Source organism: Panthera onca, chromosome F1 (genome assembly GCF_046562875.1).
Source record: "Panthera onca isolate mPanOnc1 chromosome F1, mPanOnc1 haplotype 2, whole genome shotgun sequence".
In the NCBI taxonomy this organism is placed as follows: domain Eukaryota; kingdom Metazoa; phylum Chordata; class Mammalia; order Carnivora; family Felidae; genus Panthera; species Panthera onca.
In genome coordinates, this window is record NC_138355.1 from 56,715,086 (window position 1) to 56,736,843 (window position 21,758).

The 21,758-nt window shown below is 37.6% G+C and overlaps 1 protein-coding gene across 6 annotated transcripts in view; it reads right to left on the reverse strand.

Annotated features, from left to right (window-relative positions):
- Positions 1-374: 374 nt before the first annotated feature.
- Positions 375-21,758, reverse strand: part of ESRRG (estrogen related receptor gamma) — a 625,896-nt gene continuing 604,512 nt past the window's right edge. For all 6 annotated transcript variants that reach the window (XM_060644356.3, XM_060644357.3, XM_060644361.3 and 3 more), the window contains 2 exons: positions 17,589-17,858; positions 375-4,384 (listed from right to left, as the gene is read on the reverse strand). In XM_060644356.3, the coding sequence (XP_060500339.1) occupies positions 4,140-4,384; positions 17,589-17,858 (515 nt within the window). In that variant the 3' untranslated portion in view covers positions 375-4,139. The remainder of the gene's footprint in view (positions 4,385-17,588; positions 17,859-21,758) is intronic.

A 21,758-nucleotide genomic window follows, 5' to 3' on the forward strand; every position in this document is an offset into this window, starting at 1 on the left:
TATCTCTAGCAGGTTTTAATATGATCTTAAAATAGGGAGAAAGTTTTCTGTTATGACATTGACATAGAGGCGATGATTTTGAGTAATGCAGGATGATGTGGAGATGCTTTAAGATTAAATGAGAGCTATATAAAGGCTTGTCAGAATGAATTCTAATGTGCCATGAGACACTTTGCATACTCTTAAATATGCAAAATGTCTCTTGGCACCCTAGAATTCATTCTGACAAGCCTTTATATAGCTCTTATTTAAACTCCTACTTTATTTTTAGGGAATAGGTACTCAGAGATCCTTTTTGAATGGAAGCAACAAAGGGCAGTGTTTATTGATTTGGCTCTTTGGTGGGGGGAACAAAAAAGAAACACAATACAAAGAGCAATCAAAAGTGGAAGCTTGTTTAATATTGCTCTACCGTCATCCTGAAAGGCATAATAATTTGAGTTACACATCTGAACTGATTGGAGTTACAGAATCATATCTCCTTTTTGCATTTAACAATATATACAATATAAAATAAATACATTTACACAAATGGACATTTGCTGGAGCACACAGTATGGTACACATCACAAAAATATACAATTGATTGCTTTACAGATGTGAAGCCCATCTACAGCTATAGACATGGTTTTATTATTATTATTATTCTTTTTACTACTGGCTATAATGCAACTCCTGGATTATGATAAGCAGTTTAAATTTTTTGTCCTTTTACGATCTTTGCACATAAGACTGCCATAAAATGTTTTCCTAGGCAGGTAAACAGAGACGCTTAAATAATTAAAATACAATCACCAACACCCATTTTCTCTTCTATAAGAAAAATAGCAGTTTTAAATATTTCATATCTTTTATGTTATCATTTAAATGCAAAATAGTGGAATAAATACAACAATCTGATCTGATTGAAACACAAGTGTAACTACAGGTAGCCACACAATCATATTGCTTTAAATAAGAACAAACCTAAAAGAAGCGAAATGAAAGTTCAAATCATATGGTGAAAACATACTCTTTTATACCTTTCCAAAACTTCACATTAAGTAAATGGCCTTGCTTGAAACTTGAAACAAACTTACCTCGAGCGAGGTTTAAGATGAGCATTGACCCCAAAGCCCGCGCAGTTCTTTTAGATCTGCCTTTTAAAGTCGTGTCTCCTACATGTGAGATGCTTGTTCTTGGAAACGCCAAGAGTCACTTAAACTGAAAACTAAGATTTGTACCTCATTCCTTTCGCACATCTCCAGCTCCTGTTTTCAGTTGGTTGGCTCTGACTTCTGAAGCCCAAGTACTTTAATGTGATACAGTGAAAACAACGTATACATCGCATATATTTTACTTCTATATAGTGTGGTTGAATAGTAGCAACTTAAACCCTGCACCGACTTTCTGGAAAATAATCTTTTTAAATACTTACATATATAAATAATCTTATAGAATCAGCACCTTTTTGTTCCCAGGAGTTGTATTTTCTGTTGTTATTTTTAAAGGGATGTGCCAATTTCTGAACTCCTATCACAGCTATAAATTTCAAGTTATTGACCATCTGAATGAATTGCTAATGATGATTTATCTAGAGTCACACTACAGTCACTTCTCTACTGAGAAACCACAATCTACGATATAGTCCCATATAGCTAATGATAGATACACAGTATTCCTAGCACTAGGCTGATGAAACATCAACCCAAGGTATTTTGTTTAAAGCACACAAAGTAGCAATAGTTTTGGAAACGTGTCCGCACCAAAAAGTTTTGCAACAACACAGAGCTAGTTAATAACAACATCTGAGAGATGATGGAGTGAAAGCCATATATACAGCATTTAAAAATTAGACTTATCTATATTCTTGAAATAGTCAAAGTTTTAATTTCTAAGCTATACATTGGTATTCTATAATAAACCATTAGAGAAATTATTCCTTGTTTTGAAAATATTATTATGATTTTGATGTGTATCTGTTCATAGTGAGTACTTGTTTGGAGTTTCAATCTCTTAATTATTATTAGGAAGAACCTTATTACTGGTAAGGAATAGAATATACTACTGTAGTCTCCTGAGGAATTGTACATCCAATATTGTCTCTAATTCTACCCTGTGTCTAAAAGCACACACCACAAGAATCCAAACACCACAAGAAGAACAAGACGACAGTCTCCGAATGCAACATAAAGTTCAGAAAAGCACAGCAAACATGAAACATTGAAAAGCTGAACTACATTTCTTTTGTTTGTTAGGATTACAATTTTAATTACATCTGTGTACATAGAATAAGACTGTTCACATAGTACAGGGAGCAGCTACTAACACTGGTCCATTGGTATAGCATTTGATGGAGGTTACTGTTTATTGGTTATTCAGCGACTGTAGATTTCGGGGGCATCTAATTGATTTCTTCATTAGATTACACCTCTTAACAGTCTGGAACCTGACTGACTTTCTTGCTGTGACAATACTGGTTGAAAAGTACATATATTGGCTTAGCTCTTGGTAAAAACTGCAGATTAATTTAAACAAACATTCCTAAATGAATAAACTCATAAAGATTAGGTTTTAGAATTTGGTCAGGCGTCTGCTGTCTTTGATGATTTTTTTTTTCCCTCAATTTCTGGCATTTGCCTTATTGCCTCTTAAGTGAATACTGGCTCACAGCTCCTTCTGAGACAAGGTCTGTAACTTTGCAAACAGGCAGTATCTCATTCCTAACCACCATGGCAGCTAGAAATCGTATGGCAACTGTACCTCCCGGGTAGAGAGGCGCACTCCTGATAATTCTACGGATCTGTTCTCCATGTGCAGTGCGTAAGATACGTGACTGCTTGGAGTCACTGTAGGTGTAATCTAATCCTTTGTGTCAGTGAACATTTAGGTAAACTGGCGCTCGTGTTAAGAAACTGATGTTTGGGACCAGACTGGCACACAACATAAATTGCATCCGTGATAATATGCACCTTCCCTTCAACTATTGCTTGAGTAAGTTAAATTCCCATATTAATAAATGGCTGAAAAGTGGTAAAGCTGGTACAAAAAAATCTCCATTTGTAAGAAGAAACAAAACATTTTTAAAAATCTTCCTTCAGGATTCATTTGTCCTTCATTATTGTTCATAATTGTTCAAAGCCAGCACAAAATTGCAGTATTCTTATTTCTCTTTAGTATTGCATGAATGAATAAAGCTTAAACTATTCCCTGAAAAAGTTACATAGTAGCTAAACTAACAAATACCTGGAAGACTTGAAAAAACAATTAAGGAATCAAATGGCTGTAACTGATCTAGATGGAAAAGCAATGATAAGAAGCAGCCGATGCAACGTCGCTTAAGTTGTCTAATTAGAGGCTGCTCCCGTGAAAGCTAATACTGCACTCAGTCAATTTGTTTGTGTTGCACTGTACTTTTAGGTACGTTGGTTCTCTCTCTTTGATTCCTTAGTCACTGGGGACGTTATGGTTCACAACAAGCTCACTGGCATCCATATTATGGATTTCCATCCTTTGGCAGGGCTGCCTTCCATCTCTCTTCAGTTAGAGACCTCTTTTAGAAGTTCAGCAGCAGAAGGAAGGAAGGAAGGAAGGAAGGAAGGAAGGAAGGAAGGAAGAGAAAGGAAAGGAAGGGAAGGGAAGGGAAGGGAAGGGAAGGGAAGGGAAGGGAAGGGAAGGGAAAGGAAAGGAAAGGAAAGGAAAGGAAAGGAAAGGAAAGGAAAGGGACAATTTCCTTACAACTAGACATATGTGAAATTTAGGAGAAAGGGGAAGGATGAGAAAAGAGAAGGAGAAGGAGGAAGGAAGAGAGGAAAAGAGAGGAGGAGGAGGAAGGACAGAAGGAAGGAAATGAAGGCAAGTGGGAATCAGTAATGAAGAAAGCTAAGAGATGAGGGAAAGGAGGAATAAGGGAAGGAGAAAAAAAAGAGCAAAAGAAATGAGAGATGAAAGGGAGAAAGGAGAGGAGATAAGGTAGAAAGAAACTCATCGGGAAGATACGGAGGAATCTGAAAGCTGCTTCATAGTCTTGCTGCTAAATTATCAGTGCAGTCCGTTGATTTTTGATGTTGTTAACTAAACTCTAAGTTTCTTCGACATCACTCTTGGGTTTATTTTCCCTTTTTCGGCGTGCAGAATAGGAAGGCCCAGGAAGCTTTTAGTCAGACCTTGGCCTCCAGCATTTCCAAAAACAGTTTGTGCATGGGGACTTTGCCTTCTAGTTTGATGTTGTAGAAGTGCTGCACGGCCTTGGTGGAGGTCTGCCTCAGGAGCGGCAGGGTCATCAGCATCTTGCCGGCCCTGCGCGGGTCCTCCACGTGCTGGCCGGCCTCATAATCCTGCAGGGCCTCGTGTAACACATCCTGAAGCTTCTGAACAGCTTCGACGTCTTCTATGTGCATGGAGTCTGCACAACAAAGCAAAACACAGAGCAGCAATATCAATAATAGTGAGGAAAAAACCCCCAACCGATGTGTAGATTACAGTTATGGAAGTTAAATTTAAAAAAAAATTTTTTTTTAATGTTTATTTACTTATTTTTGACAGAGAGAGCATGAGCAGGGGAGGGGCAGAGAGAGAGGGAGACATAGAATCTGAAGGAGGCTCCAGGCTCTCAGCCGTCAGCACAGAGCCCGATGCGGGGCTCAAACTCACGGATCGCGAGATCGTGACCTGAGCCGAAGTCAGACACTCAACTGACTGAGCCACCCAGGCGCCCTTAAATATTATTCTTGAACGACTCTAAATTCTAACCTGTGATTTGCTCAGAGAAGTTTACATTTCAAAAATCTCTATTTTTTCCCTAGATTTCCCTACTGTAGATTATTACCAGTATGGATCGAGAACATGGAAATTACTGCAAAAAATCCATTATTTAAAAGTGTGTGTGTGTGTGTGTGTGTGTGTGTGTGTGTGTTTTCTCCTAAAACTGAGCAAACAGAGAAGAATTTCTTTTAAGAGATTACAATTTTGGTTACTTTATTCATTATCTCATACATGTATTTATTCACTCATTCAACAATTATCAAAGGTCATCTGTTAAAAGTATTATAATTTTATATTATATTAAATTTATATTATATTATATTTTGTTTTATTTTATTTTATGTATTTATATATAAATTTATTTTATATTATATTAAATTTAAATATTTTAAATTATATTAAATTAAAATTATATTAAATTATAGTTTACCTGTGGAGGTAAAATTGTCTAAAATTATGACCTTGCCCTCAAAAAGCCCATATTTCCCAAAAGTAAAAAAAAAAGAAAAAAGTAGATGAGCAAGGTTTTAAGAACACCATGTAAATACACTGAATCTGACACCATGTTCAGTTGTCGAATATGCAGAAATCACAGTAAATTGCTTGTCCGTTTAAGATTTTCAGTGTCCTATTAACAGTTCTTTAAAGCATCTTTCCACAGCCTGCTTCTAGTGAAAAACAAATGAAGTCTTTAGATTAATGAGTTCTGAAATATTTTTCACATTTGTGAAGGTGAACTTCAAGTGACTAATTTAAAAATCTAATTCAATCAGGCAAGGAAAGGGTTAACAGGGTTGCCACAATTATTCTTTTGAGAAATGTGAGATGCGAGGAAAAAGAAAAGTTACCGCTGTAGCTCTAAAACAGACACTTAATTATATACAAGTTTGAATCATTTAGCACGTTTTATTGATTCTGATGACAGTTTATCTGTTAATTACACATAATGGAGTCTTTGGGGGATTCTTCACGTTTAATAATTCTCGTTCTCTGAGAATGCAGAGCTCTAAGATATATGTAGTTAGCCTAATCTTTCATATAATTCAAATAACAGGTCACACGCACACAAAAGAGAGAGGAAATGTAATTTACAACCAAGTGGCTAAAAACATATGATAAAAAAAAATATGGCAAAGTAATTAAAACGTTGGTAGCTGTAACCAGGAACATGTTTTAAAAACTCGTTTATATTTTGTTGTTTTTTTCTGTTACCCTGTCAGTTTTAAATTGTTTCATCACATCGTTGGTAAACTGACCACTATTCACATTAGGTGGTTAATAACACGCTTCTCTAAAAGAGTTTTGAATGATCTGGGACAGAGAGGCTTATTGGTGTTTCCCCGCTCAAGACTCAACTCCTGCCTGCCTGTTTGAGCCAAGAGAAGGAACTCTCCCACGTGGTTAATGTTGCTGGTGGTGGAGTGGAACCCAGGACATTCCTCGGTACTTAACCTAGCCTTTCCCTATGGATAGTCGCTAGCTAGGCTTCTCTTCACTCTGGACCCTTTCAGAAATGACAATCCCATCCACTTCCTATGTGCCTTCTCATAGCAACAGCACACGTAATTGTCAAAGATGTCTAACGGTTGGTAACGTTAGTGAGGGAAAAACTGTCATGCAGATGACAACATGGGCTATTTGTTTTCTATTTTTACTCTTAAATGCTGTCTGAAGGGAAAATGGTGGGCACGGACACACGCTAACGGTGAGTGTCCAGGTACAAAACAAAAACAAACGAACAAAAAAGCACACCAAAAAAAAAAAAAAAAAAAAAAAGAGAGAGAGAGAGAGAGAGAGAGAGAGAAAGAAAGAAAGAAAGAAAGAAGGAAAGAAAAAAGACCTTGCACATAAGGGAAGGGAGATAAGGTGGGACCTACTCAATCTGTCCTGGAACTCAAAGCACTCTGCGTGAAAATGGGAATAAATGGGTGGGGAAGAGAGGAATTGCATCCTCACAGACAAAATTAATACGAAATAACTTGTCCCATCGGACCAAAAAAAAAAGCAGAATAAATATGATAAATACACCACATATTAAGGACCTGTCTGGGGTGACACTGCCTTATTTCATCTCCCAGCTGCCTGTAAGTCATGTGGTACTGGTAGTGTCACAGTTCGGCTTGACTCAGGTTTCTTTGAATCACATTATGCTGCCAGAATGCGTGACACTGCACATGGCATTTCCTTTTTTTAAAAAGTGAGTTATAATTATCCCCTGAGTTCATGATATTCAACTTGCCATCTTCACCAAGAACCCTCTCTACAACATTTTTAATGAAGACATTTCTAGATGTATGTAGAGCATTCTATTTTACAAGGGACAGAACCGATTATTAGAAGTGTCCTCTTCAGATCTTCCCAAATCTGTCTACAACTTCCATTCTTTGGTCCTGTTCCTAAGTATCTAAACGTCCTTCTCCATGGCAGATCTCTAAAAGCCGGAAGTGAGCTGCAGTCACTTCAGCCCCCGCCCCAAGCCTTGCCTCCCCCACTATTCTTGCCCAGCAGGAGATATATTATAGGATGTCACAGGAAATGAGGCGAGAACAAATAGCAGAGAGATATGCTCACAAACAGCAATTAAGACTTCAAACTATTCTTTAAAGGCTGTGATTTAGCTTGAGAGATTTAAAAATGATTTAATCAAATTACTATGATAATTTAACTTCCCATTTACAGAAAAGATTCTAACTCATTCTAGCTTTGCCCATTCTCAGATCTGCTAATACTTTAAATGCAAACTCACTAAATCTGAACTATTTAATTAGACCATGATTCAGCTGGCAGACTGCTGAAGAAAATATTAATCTCCATTAGGGATCCTAGTTCAAGTTCTGGCTCTGTGGCTTTAATCTGTTTTGTTCTTTTGGCTACATTTATACATTTATGCCAGGCTCAATAGAACTGGCATTAATTTATGGAATTATTTAGCATTGGTTGTTAGTGCTGGTTTCTTTTTAACTTTATATTTTAAAGGAAACAGCCCCAGTATTTGTGCTAATGAAAAGCAGCAAACTTTAATAAAGGGAATCATAGCCTTATGAACTAACTAGATAGGGTGAGGCTGTACATTAAAAACACTGGGTCAATGGTTAAGAAAACGAGGATGTCTGGGCCCAAGCCCAGGCCTATTATCAGAATATTGGAGCTAGATCCAAGGCATCTTCGGTGGTTTTAAACATCTAGGTGCTTCTATGGCCAAGCCAGGGTTGTTGAACTATAAAACCATACTGCTAAAAGAATCCAGATTTCAAAAGATAACAAACATTCAAATGATACATACATTGTCACCCATATATTAAATATCAGCACTTAGTAATAAAATAGAACCCTCTCATTAAGTGCCAATATTTTACTCTGTGAAGTGAGATCCTAAAGGAACATGTCTAGCTGAGACCATTTACTTTGGGAAGAGAGCTAAATATCTTCACACCTACAGCTGCAAAATTCAGTGAGACTCAGAGCCATTGCAGAAGAAGATTTTATTTTTGTATTTCACCTGGAATAAAATACTGCCTTTCTCTATGGTAAAAATTTTAACTATTGTGGGCATGGGCATAGCTACTCCAGAATGTCCAAATCCTATCTGGGAGCTGTCTTGAAGACAATATTTTCTTGGCAATATTTTCTTGGCAATACTTTCTCAATGGTTCCAAATCATATTTTGAGGGTGGAAATGAATATTAAAAATAGGCAAAGCATATTCAGAGCAAAGTCTAGTACCTAATATAAATCAACACTCAGAGTAACCTTTTTTCTGTGGAACCCAAGTGTTGATTTCTTTAGTGTTTGTAAATTGCCTACATGAATAGGGGAAATGAAAGGTGAGCCAATGAGACTCTCTGATCACTAAATGAATGAAGCACAACATGATGGAAAAAGAAGTGAGCAAAGGTCTGTTTTCTAAAAGATAATTTGATCTCAAAAGTTTTATATGCAATATATGTCTAACAGTGACTCTCGTGGTTGCAATCAGCTGGAAACTGAGGGACATTTGCTGATAACAATGCAAGCTGGCTCTTGATTAGCACTGATACTTGATCCTAAATTTCCAAAAGTGATGCCAATCATAAACTTTTAATTAAAAATCGGTAGGCAGGATTCTAGGAAGATGGCAGTGGTGGCAGCAAAATTTTTTAATCTCTTCAAATCTGCACACAAAAAAAATAGAACTAAATGGCCAAACTAAAAACCCACAGACAACACTTACAAACAAAACTAAGTGACAAGGTATCCCCAAGACACACACATACACACACACACACACACACACACACACACACACACACAGGAGATCAGAATTGTGTGTGTTCCTAGCTCTGTCCACTGAAGAGACCTAGGAAGGATGGCCAGGCCGGGAATGGAGAAACGAATAATGAGCAACCTAGCACCCAGATTGTAATTAGATTCCAGGCTTCAGCTGGGAAATGTTTAAGGTAAGAACAGAACATCTTAAGCTAGATAGAAAAGACACTACAATTACTAAATCATTCAGAAAGATTCCAGAAGCCAACCTGAAGAGATTCCTGCTGACCCAAAAGAGGGCAATTTGAGCTTCCAAAAGGATTATAATCACAATTGATTAAAATCCACTGAGTATGTTTAAATACATTTGGTTATAATGGTATTTGAAAAAGACAGGCCATCAATTCTTTGTTTTGAAAACTGGTGAATGACGGGAAAGAATCAAGCTCCTATGTAAACCGTATCATTGGTAATCAGATAAGAGATGAACAAAAGCGTCACTTTATGTAAGTATCCCAATGGTTGAAAGAAAACAAGAGATGAAAAAATTATAAATCACCATTTTTCAACCCTCAGTGACAAACAGATTTAGGCAAAGAGCATCAGCAGCTGCTCTCATCCCATTGAGACAACCAGACATTATGTGCCTCTCAAATGAGCAGCACACCTCCTACAGGTGCCATAGGGATTGCCCCCGAGCCTGGTTAAGTCTCTGGATCCAGCCGCCAAGTTGCACAAATGCAAAGGGCAGAGAAACAGTGAACGGCACCTGAAGTGTGCAATCTGTAAAGCCCCGACTGTGGGAAACTCTGCAAGTCACATGCCCTGGCTTCTTCAACAGAAAAACTGTAAGAAAATGAAAGATGAACTTTTAGATTAAAAGAGAGTTAAAAAAAATCCATTAAAAAAATTTGTTTTGAAATGGGCAAGACTAGACTATTATGTCTGAGGATACACATTTAGCAATCAAGCTATAATGAAAGGTGAGGAAGTGATAAAAAAAAAAAAAAACAGGACAGGATAGTGGTTACTTTTGTGAGAAAGGAGGGGGGTGACATGAGGATGAAACACATGGAGGGTTTTCTGGGATATCTTGCAAAGTTTTGTGTCTTTGCTCATACAGCCACCATGACGGACTGCACAATGGCCCCCAAGATATCCAGATAGCCCATCATGGGAACCTGAATGGCACCTGATACGGCAAAGGAGACTTTGCAGCTGCCAGTAAGGATCGGCCATGGGAGATTATTCTAGATTATCCAGGAAGATCGTCAATGAAATCAAACGTGTCTTTATAAAAGAGAGGCAACGGAAGGAGGCAATGTTACCACTGACTCATGATGCTATGCTGCTGGCTTTGAAGATGGAGGAAGGTGCCATGTGTCAAGCAATGCAAGGAATGTCACGCTAGAAGATGAAAAAAGCAAGGAAACAGGTCCTCCCCTAGAGCCTCCAGAAGGATTGCTGCTCTGTCTACATCTTGTTTTAACCTAGTGAACATGATTATGGCCTTCTGATCTCCAGAACACAATATGTATGTGTTCAGAATAAGTATGTATTGTGTGAAGATCTCCAGAACACAATATGTATGTGTTCAGAATAAGTATGTATTGTGTGAAGTCACCAACTTGCAGTAATTTGTTAGAGCAGCCATAGAAAACTAAAACACCCATAAAAATTAAAAAAAAAAAAAAAAAAAAAAAAAGGCACCTGGGTGGCTCAGTCGGTTGAGCGACCAACTTCGGCTCAGGTCATGATCTCACGGTCTGTGAGTTCGAGCCCCGAGTCGGGCTCTGTGCTGACAGCTCAGAGCCTGGAACCTGTTTCGGATTCTGTGTCTCCCTCTCTCTCTGCCCCTCCCCCACTCATGATCTGTCCCTGTCTCAGAAATGAATAAACATAAAAAAATTTTAATATAAAAAAATAAAACACCCATTAAATTATACATATGGTTGTGTGTGTGTGTGTGTGTGTGTGTGTGTGTGTGTGTTAAATTCTGTGTTTTATTTTACATTAAAATGGTACAAAAGAGACAGAGATAGGGACAGTGAGAGACTTCTGATGGAATGGTCCCTTCTAGAAACTAGTGAATTAGGCAATATTCTGAGCAAGATTGTAGAGACACTTGGCAGATATGCCAAGGAAGCTGTTCACACACAAAGGAGGAGGTTAGACCAAAAAACTTTTTAGGTCTTTCCTAATGCAGAAAGGTTATAATTCTAATGCTGGAAATAGCAATAGCAATTCTTATTTTGTGCTTAACTATGATGAGAAGAACAGAATTGATTTTAAAGCTTTCCACTGAGACATATGTATTTTTTGGGATAGCTGTTTTCCTCATTTCTTGCTCCATTGAGCCAGACTTTGATGTTTATACAGGCCACACAAATCACTCTTCTACTGCATTTATATCAAATGTTAAAGTACAGATCCATAGTGCATAGTTCCTCCAGGTTTCCCTTTCATAAATCCCAAATTATTGTTACCATTATTCTATTTACCTTGCACGGTCAGATTTCCCTGCTAGGCCTGTTCTATTTCCCTACAAGTACTTAAGGCCTTCTGTCTCCCTTGGGTATCTACTTATCCAGGAGCTTTCTAACTTGTTTTCCTAGAAGCGATAAGACAATTATACTCCATAAGTGAATGTTGATAGCAACTTGGGTGGTAAATATTTCAACATTCCACAGTATCATAAACAATCTGCACCATGCTAATTACCTTTTTGTAAGGGATTCGTCATTATCTTAAGACCTGTAAATGAAAATAAAGTTATATTATGTCATTCCCTAGAAGGAGAGCAATTGCAGAGTGTTTATGTGCTTATTACCCAGTCGGAAGCACAGAGACACTTGCCGCAAATATTTCTCACACCACGTCAGGGCATAGTGATCACTAAATATGATAAGAAACACTTAAAAACCCAATTTTACTTTTCACATAAAAATTTGAAATATCATAATATGTATGAAGTTCTACTATGTATGAAAATTTACGCCGAATAAATTCACCACCCGCTTCAAATCAAATATATCATCTTCAACAAAATTAGGGGTGCCTGGGTGGCTCAGTTGCTTAAGTCTCAGACTTTGGCTCAGGTCATGATCTCATGGTCCATGAGTTTGAGCCCTGCGTTGTCAATGCTCTCTGCTGTCAGCACATAGCTGCTTCGGATCATCTGTCCCCCTCTCTAACTGTCCCTCCCCCACTTGAGTGGCACACTTACTCTCTCTCTCTCAAAAATGAATCAACATTAGAAAAATCAAAATTAAAATAAACCAAACAGTGATGGCAGATCTGAACAAAAGTCAAAGAAAAGTAGACTAGGAGATGTAAAATCATAATTTTGATTTTGAGGAGAGTATTAATTACAGTTTGGTCTGGGTAAAAGTTAAGAATAAATATCTATCTGTCACAAAAGACCCACCATTACTAACTTCTTATAAAATGCTATAAATGCAGTAAAAATTTTGTCTCCAATTCTTTTTTTCGTCACTTTCAAGGGTGGTTTTATACTCTTGTAATTCCAAGAAGACAGCAAGATAAAGTGAGTGCAAAATTCTAAACTACATTGAAAGTACTAATTTAGGTTGGTGGATATGAAATTGCAATTGCTAATCTTCTGCACTGACCCTTTTAAAGACGTGCTATATACTTATTTGTGGACTAGAAATAGCTTATTGATAGCAAGGGACAGAGGGCCCAGCCCTCTGTCTCATGGCGGCCACACGTCTTTATCAGCTCGCTTCAGTTACCTGTAAAATGACATTGGACAGGTTTACCTCACAGGCATGTTGTGGAAATCAAATGAGATTCCCCAGTAAAAGCAAAAAAAAAAAAAAAAAAAGTCTACTGAAAGATTCTTTAAAAAGGATAATCTCTTGGTCAATATCTAAAATGTCAAATCACCAAATGTAGTCAAAATTTGAATAAAATTATGTCTGAGGGCCCAGGAGATACAAAGGGACTGGAGAGGTTTTTTTCACTTTTACACTAATTGTTCAGATTCATGAAGATGTTAATATTTCTATATTACAAATTCTGCACCTACACACACACACAAAAAATATATGACCAAACTCACTGCTCTCACTTAAAAGTAACTGACATAAAAATTTTAGGCCAGTTAGGAGATATGAGACATTATTTAATTCACCTACCTCACTTTACAGACAAGAAAAGTTATGTGACTAAAGCATGCATTCTCAAAGGAAGCGAAATTTGGAATTTGGAAGTGGTGAAAAAAAATCCTTTTAAAAGGTAAAATGCATATATATACAGTACACAAACAGATACGTAACATATTTGTAATGTTAATATTTCACTGGGGACTTATTAAGAAAAACATATCTAAAAAGGCTACCCCAAGGCAGTGATAATGGAAAAAGACTGAGAAACACTTGGTCAAATTTATGAGGATCCAAATATCGTGATTAAGTATGGCCCTCATTCCAGTCTCCTACAGTCATCATAAACTTTCTATCCCTTGAAATTATATCACAATTCTACACATCAAACATTTGTTCTCATGGACAAAATACTATCTGGATGTGGTTATAATTACTTAGGATTTGAAACTGATGACCAAAATATTACTCACTGTTTTATATTAACAGATGCTATTATTCTAGAAGTATGGTATAGAAATAAAAACTCAGCATTAAGCCTGTAGATTCTGTTTATTCTTTCATTTTTTTCAGTTCTCTTTTTCTTTTTTTTTTTTATTTTGAGAGAGAGAGAGAGAGGAGTGGGGGAGGGGGCAGAGGGACAGAGAGAGAGAAAATCTTAAGCAGGCTCCATGCTCTGTGCAGAGCCTAACCTGGAGCTTGATCCCATGACCCTGGGATCGTGACCTGAGCTGAAATCAAGATTTGGACACTCTACCGACTCAGCTACCCAGGCACCGTGATTCTGTTCATTCTCGAATGGGCTGGGCTCACAGGGCTCCAGGTTGGGGGCAGGGCCGGGTGACTTGAGGTATGAGGGGCAGCTATGAAGGGGTCACTTGTGATCTGAGCAAAAGAGAATGACCAGACTAAAAGTTTATTCTTCCTCTTAAGCTGCTTTAGTCTTCTGTTACATAAAAATGAGTACATTTTCATGGGGACAGTGAGAATAGGGTCAAACAAATTCTTAGACATAAGAATCAATAGAACCAAACAGAGAGAATAGAATCACATGGTGTAATCTTACCCAAAATGTGTGTGGTAATGTTTCACTAAATTTTCCACTAAATACATAATATTAATTACAGAATCATAACATTCCCCAAATGGAAAGGATTCTAGAGATCAGACTAACTTCTTGGTGTATGGATGAGAGAACTGGGGCCTAGCAATAACAATGTTAAAATTGGGGCCCAGATTTTCCTTTTTAAATTTGATCGCACAGAGGTATATTAGGGATGCGGTAATCAGCTAAGAGGTCATGGGCACTCAAAAGTAGGAAACTTTAGAGTTTAAGAAACTGAGTTTTTTACCTTCAAAAATAATAGGAACAATTATTTGGGGTTTTCAAATTTTGAATGTGAGAATTACAACATTAGTTCATAATATATTGGGTTTTTTTTTTTGGCCATATACCTCAAGATAGGGAAAGTACTTCTGATGATGTTTTTGGTGCTGTAAGAATTCCTGAATTCACACATGCCAGAAACAGAGCTACAAAAATATATTACAGCCTTGATCAAGAAGATGATTCCCTGTTTCCCAAGCGTAAGTGCAATATTTATAATTATTGAATAAAGACAGATATTTAAAATAAGCTGAAATTTAGATTAACAAGACAAGGGTTGTTAACACCTATAGCCTAGAGGGGACGCTAAGATATCTAAATAACTAACACTAAAACAGATTTTTTTTTTTTTTTTGGTGCACCAAAGCTCACTGATGTTAATCTGAAATTTCTAAATACTAAAAGAAAATCTATGAGCTTTTTAGGGTGTCTATGAAAAGTATTAAAACATTTTTCATACTGATGTGTTTTTAAGCTGGATCTAAGCAAAACTGAATCTACAACTTTTTTGCTGTCAACCAAATACTGGCCAAAAAATGGAATAAAGTAGCATCATATTGACAGTGTGAGAAAAAAAATTCTTTTCTGGGGCGCCTGGGTGGTTCAGTCAGTTAAGCATCTGACTTCGGCCCAGGTCATGATCTCATGGTTCAGGAGTTCAAGCCCTGCGTCAGGCTCTGTGCTGACAGCTCGGAGCCTGGAGCCTGCTTTGGATTCTGTCTGTCTGTCTGTCTCTCTCTTTCTCTCTCTCTCTCTCTGCCCTTCCCCCACTCATGCGCATGCGCGTGTGTGTGCTCTCTTTCTCTCTCTCTCTCTCTCTCTCTCAAAAAAAATAAAGAAACACTAAAACAATTAAAAAAAAAAAAGATATTCTGGGTGGTTTATCCCACGCTAAAATGGTGGGGCGCATGGGATGCATGCATGAGGGAAGGGCCATATCCATACAACCCAAGAAAGGTGGCACAATTTACACATCAACATAGTCCCTAAAGTACTTAATCTTTACTCCTTTTCATGGACTCTGGTTCAGTTAATTTTCTTGGTATTGAGAAGCTAAAAAATAAGTTACAATCACTTGCAGAAAAACTCTGTGACAAGGCCAAATTTTCGGCGTGAGTGTAACTCACTAACAGTACAAGAGAAAAAGAGAGAGGGCCTGTTCACTATGTCTGGCTTTAAACAGGAAAAGCAAACTAACGAGCTCTTTAAAGACTTTATAATCACCAGTCATGGCTCTAAAGTAGGTCACTTCCTCCTCCCAACAGCAGAGTCTGTGAGATTCGAATATTTACATATCAAAACATTAATGATTACACTTCTAAACAACAGACAGAAATGCTGCTCCTAATTAATTCAGGCCAGAAAGTATATATCTAGCATCTAAAATTATAAGATTTTAACAATTTTGATAAAGTTTTAGCATTCATTAGTTAACAATTTTAAAAAGCAGTAGGTAATATAAAAGATATAAAACATACCCGCTGTATTTTAAAAATAATTAACCAAGTATATGTTTTAAATTAGAATCACTGTATGACTACCAAACACAAATTCTTCCCCAAAGCACTGCTGTGAAATCTTTCACCTAATTATGAGAGATGTTATAATGTGAAGTCCATGCAAACTAACGTGTTCTTGGAAAATTATCTCTCCCGTCTCCCACTTTGACTCTCTTCTAGAGAGGCAGACAGGGGGTATCTGAGAGTTTGCATCAACAGTGCCACTTGTCATAAAGAATCATATTTTACAGTTTCACAGGGGAGTAGGAAAAGAAAAAGAGGTGAATGGTGTGGTAAGCAAGGGGCTACATTCGCGATTAAAAGTACGCAATGCTAAACTCCATTATGAAGACAAATAGGAAAGTACAACTTCATTGTTGAAAACAATTACCCTCCTATCAGTCCAAGGATGTATGCATCAATATTGTAGATGAACTGTTAATTACAAAATCAATTAAAAATTATTTCTAAAAACAGTCACGCGTCCCCGGCTCTCATGGGGGCAATTTGGGCAGAAGGTCTCATCTCACTAGGACCGCGCCAAATCACAAAGTCGTCATCCACAAGTAAGCAAAAGCAATCTGGTTTTTCATTTTTCAGCGCGGCTGAGCCCAGCCTGAGATTGATCGTCACATATGGCCCCAGAAAACAAACTGTCAATACCTTGAATGCTGCAGAATTTGAACAAATAGCCGTCCGCCCATTCAAGCCACTCATTGCATCCCATTTAACAGATTTTATTGACAGTTTCCTTCTTGTAATTAAAGGGAAAACTACTGGCCAGCAACCAAGATAAAGTTCAAAGATAGGGTCAAAACAAAAGCAGATGGAGGGGCACGGTGTGACTGTCAATGGTACATAGCATCAGAGCATGTTATTGACATGCAGGTATCTAATGATCGGCACGTCATTAAGGAGGGATCTATCCTGAACTTTATGCAAATGCTAACAGAGACTTAAGACCACAATAAAGCATTAGGAGAGGCACAAAGGGAAAAACAACAAAGCAGCAACGATTTTTACTTATCAGAGGTTGCTATTTTAGTACATTTCAGTTCAAATGTAAAGACCATTTATTCCCATAATTCTTAACCCTTACTGCATAGGTGGTACCTTTCAGAGAAATACTCCGGCAGAATTAGATTTCTAGAGAACTCCAGAATACAAGAAAACAGAGGATTCTTTGATAACCAAAGCTAAAAACAACACCAAATATGTTTTTCCAATTGCAAAATGTGCATTTTTGAGGGGGAGAAAAGGTTTCTGTGTATCCACAATTCATAGGTATTTTCACTTGTGCCTACAAGACAATGGAGGTAATTTTGTCCTGAGAGTGGCCATTTACACTACCAGTTAGGAAATTCATTAGGTGCCAAAAGTTTCACCGCTTTTAGTAAGTAAATATAATAAAAATAATTCAAGTTGATTTTTCCTGTATCTAACTTTTCACTAGAAAGCTGTAATGACTATAATTTTGCTGTCTCATACAGAATTTACAACTGGGTTTAGCAAATCCCTGAAGAAGTTGAGGGAAGGGTAAAACTGCAATATTAAAAAATGTAACAATGACCATGTCAATATGCCAACCTGAATTAGCAAGAGCTATCGCTTTGAGGGTGACAAATTCTTCTTTCTCCAGCTTCATGCTCTTGTATTTCTTTACCAGCTGCAGGATAGCATTATTTAGGTCAAGAAGGCCTGCTAATTTGGACTGGTCTTCATCCATTATATAATCATCTGCATAGACAAGTTCATCCTCAAATGAAAGAGATCGGTATACGACACCAAGGATCAAAATTTCCATCCAAGCACTCTGCAGAAGGCTCATCTGGTCCGCCAGGGACAGCGTGGAGAAGCCTGCATGGGAAGATGGGCAGATCAAGTTACTTTAAAGCCATAATTTCATAATGCAACATTAGTTTCATATGGTAGTCTGGTAGTCGGCTTCTGCATCGGTGCTCAAAATTATGCTGAGCTTTGATTAGATGCTCTTACATTTTTCCCTGATCATTTTGCAAATGGCAAAGTAAAAGTCATAAACCAGTTCAACTTGTTGGTGCTTTTTATAAGTTTTATGGACACAGTTGAGAAGACTAGAACATAAAAGTAGTTTTGTTTCTTTCATTTCAGGAGAAAATAATATGTAGTCTTTAAATATACTCAAATTTCTGGCTGGAGTTTTTACAAATGTCTTACAGGAAGTCAGGTTTTCATCTACTTCATCTCTAAAAACTACTACTGATGTGGGGCGCCTGGGTGGCGCAGTCGGTTAAGCGTCCGGCTTCAGCCAGGTCACGATCTCGCGGTCCGTGAGTTCGAGCCCCGCGTCAGGCTCTGGGCTGATGGCTCGGAGCCTGGAGCCTGTTTCCGATTCGGTGTCTCCCTCTCTCTCTGCCCCTCCCCCGTTCATGCTCTGTCTCTCTCTGTCCCAAAAATAAAAATAATAAAAAACGTTGAAAAAAAAAAATTTAAAAAAAAAAAAAAAAAAAAAAACTACTACTGATAAACAACATAAAAGTTAAAAAAAAAGAATCCCAAAATAAAGGAAAACAAACGTTTAGACTCACACTATAGAGTGCAATTTGGAAACATTTCTCTCTAATAGTCAGACGTTCAGTGAATAATGGGTATTCTGATACCTGAAAGAGACTTCTTAATTTGATATTTTGCACCCACGGATATTTAGCATGAAGTCCTCTTAAAATGGTGATTATTGGTATAAAAGAGAGTCGAAGGGGAGCCTGGGTGTCTCAGGTGAGCATCTGACTCTTGATTTTGGCTGAGGTTACAATCTCACAGTTCTTGAGCTTGAGCCCCATATCGGGATCTACACTGACAGTGTGGAGCCTTCTTGGGATTCTCTCTCTCCCTCTCTGCCCCTCCCCTGCTACCACACTCACTCTTCTTCTTTCAAAACAAATAAAAAAGGAAAGAAAAAAGAAAAAAGAAAACATTCTTTAAAAAGGAAGAGAGAGAGAGAGAGAGAGAGAGAAGACTACTTAGCAGCTTGGCCTCCTCACCAAATCAAAAAGGCAGAGTTTATTCTTATTAGGATCCAGCTATTTAAAAAGTTAACTGTGGAAGCAATGGGGTTCCATGGATAGCATATAGGCAGAGCCAGATCCTGAATTTAAATATTGGACCCACTCAGCTACTGTGTCTTTCGCCATGAGCAAGACAATTCACCTGCACCTCAATTTTTATTTTTGGGAAATACAATATAAAACCCAGCAAAATACTAATTTATAACATAGGTTCAATAAATGCAGCCATATCAAATATTACTTTTTTCTTAACTATCAAACTACCTATATGACTGCTTTAGTTCTTCCGTAACAATCTGGTCTGATTCACACACAACACACATACATGCTTAAAGTTCCTTCTGAGCTTAAGAAAACATGCAAACAGATTTTAAAAGAAAATGTGGTTCAATAGGGAAAGCAGATGTAGTGCCTTTAAACCTAGTTAGGAGTTAAAATGTCTATTTAGATCTCAGACGGACTAGGTCTGGATTCCAAACGAAGTCCCTTTCAAAATAAATAATAAGTAAATAAATAAAAATAAAAGGAAGTCTTGGTGATACCTGATGATCAGCCACCTACTTTTTCCAAGAGTCCTAAAAAAAGAAATATTTCTTAAATCTTCACTTTCATTTCCAAAATTATGCCCAGGAATTCCAAGAGCGATCGACCACCTCTGTGGTTTTTGAGGACACGGGACTATGATTTAAGATCTTGCCACCAATAATTCTATAGGAGAAAATTTTAATAATGCAACTTATGAAATCTATTTTTTCCTCATAAATACCCACTGCCGCCCAGTCTACTTAGGCTCCTGCTTATGCTCATCACTGTTCCATTTTTTATTCATATCAAATTGTTCATGTCCCGTGTGATATAAGAAACTACTGCACAATAAGGAAAAGAAAGTGATTTCCTGGCCTGTTGGTGAAAACCAGTGGTTTGCCATTTGGCACCATTAACTAGAAGTATTTAAGAAGATCATCAAGAAGGATCAGTCCAGCTTTTGTCAAGGATGGTCTTCAGACGTGTGCAAAAAGCATTTCTTTCATTGTTTATCAAGCTGTTTACACATTACGTGACAGAGCTTCTTTTGAGCTGGCTGTGTCAATCTTTCTTTCTCTTTTTCCGTGCCTTTTGTTTTGGTCAGCATAATTAACACATTTATTAAAAATAAATTCCTATAAAGATACAACAATTGGTAACATTTCAAACAGTCAAAAGAGTAAAATAATGGCCTCGCCTGAGTAGGTTAGGCTCCATTTGCTTCTGATCTTAAGAACGTTACACTAACAACAAACAAACACTATTGCTCTTTTTTCTGTTCCCCCTCCAGGAAAAAAACATGCAATGCAAATCCAAATATCTCGCTCAAGAAAAGGGAACAGTACGATTTCTTTTGTACATGAAATAGACGAAGAAATAAATGCTCATCCAGAAAGTTACGAGCCAAAAGGGATGGCTGTTTTCCCTTTGCCTTAGTTTTCTTGTTCCTTTTCAGGCTCCCAAGCAGCAGTTTTTCTGCAGCGGCAGACGGACAGAGCGCGTAGCCCGCAGCACCTTCCTGTGACAGCCCTATTCTCCCTCCCGACACTGCTGTTAGTAAATAGATTTACACATTCTCCAATCTCCACACATCTTTCTGCCGAATAATTAAAAGCAGGATGATTAGTTTATTGAGTGGAAGGAGGAACTTTTTTATTGAGGTCCAGCCACGATTTTATCAGGGCCAGCACTTTTACGGTTGTCAGGAGGATGCAGGCATCCAATTTTTCTTATCTGCCTGATTAATACAAACGCTGTTTCAGGACGCATTAATTAACAGATACAAATCTACGTTCTCATGGAAGGATCAATACGGAGAAGAAAAGAGGCATCAATGTGAATTTAGTGCTGATGATGGAGAAGGCACGCTATCGACATTTACGTGCACGGAAACTTTAAAGTTGCACAGGGGCCCTTTTGTCCCTGTGATTTACAAATTAACAATTTTCAGCCATAACAACGTTTCACACATTTCTTTGGGGTTTAATTAAGCAAAAAACAATAAAATTTCATTTTTTAAAGTGGACCCTGCAATTTGTTTGCTCTCTGTCGATGGCTCTGTGTGTGTACGTGTGCGTGTATCTTTCCTGTAAACTTAACTTTTTTCTTTCACTTCTTGATGAAATAAAAAGAAGAAAAAGGGTAAAGAAAAAGATGATCTCTCTCATTTTATTTATTTATTTTTTTGGTGAGGGAGGAGGTGACGATGAATATAGGTGACGATGAATATAGGTTTGACAAGTTTGCTTGCCTGATATCCTCAAATCTATTTCAGCTGATTAAAGGAGGTGTAATTTTGCAAAACGGTAGGAAAAAGGACAATCCATGCTTTACAGAGTATAAATAAAAGTCCGGACTTTTATCCCCTCTTGCTCTAGAAATAACTGAATCGCAACACTTTTAACCCTTTCCTACCACACTTGTGCAATCTGGAAGCTGTTGCAAAGGTCGCTTCTGCCCAGATGCCTGCGTGGCAGTGAAATGGCCTTGTTATGAGATTATCGTGCTCACCTGCTCACTAAGGAGGCTGCATACATCACAGACATTAGCTTTTAATTCCACAAAGTTCTTCTACTGCCCCTTAGGAGTGATAGCTTAAGACACATTACAAATATAAGCATATCTGGATAACATTTTTACCAGTGGACCTGAGCAAAGTATCAAAACCTAAATGTCCAAGATCTAACTA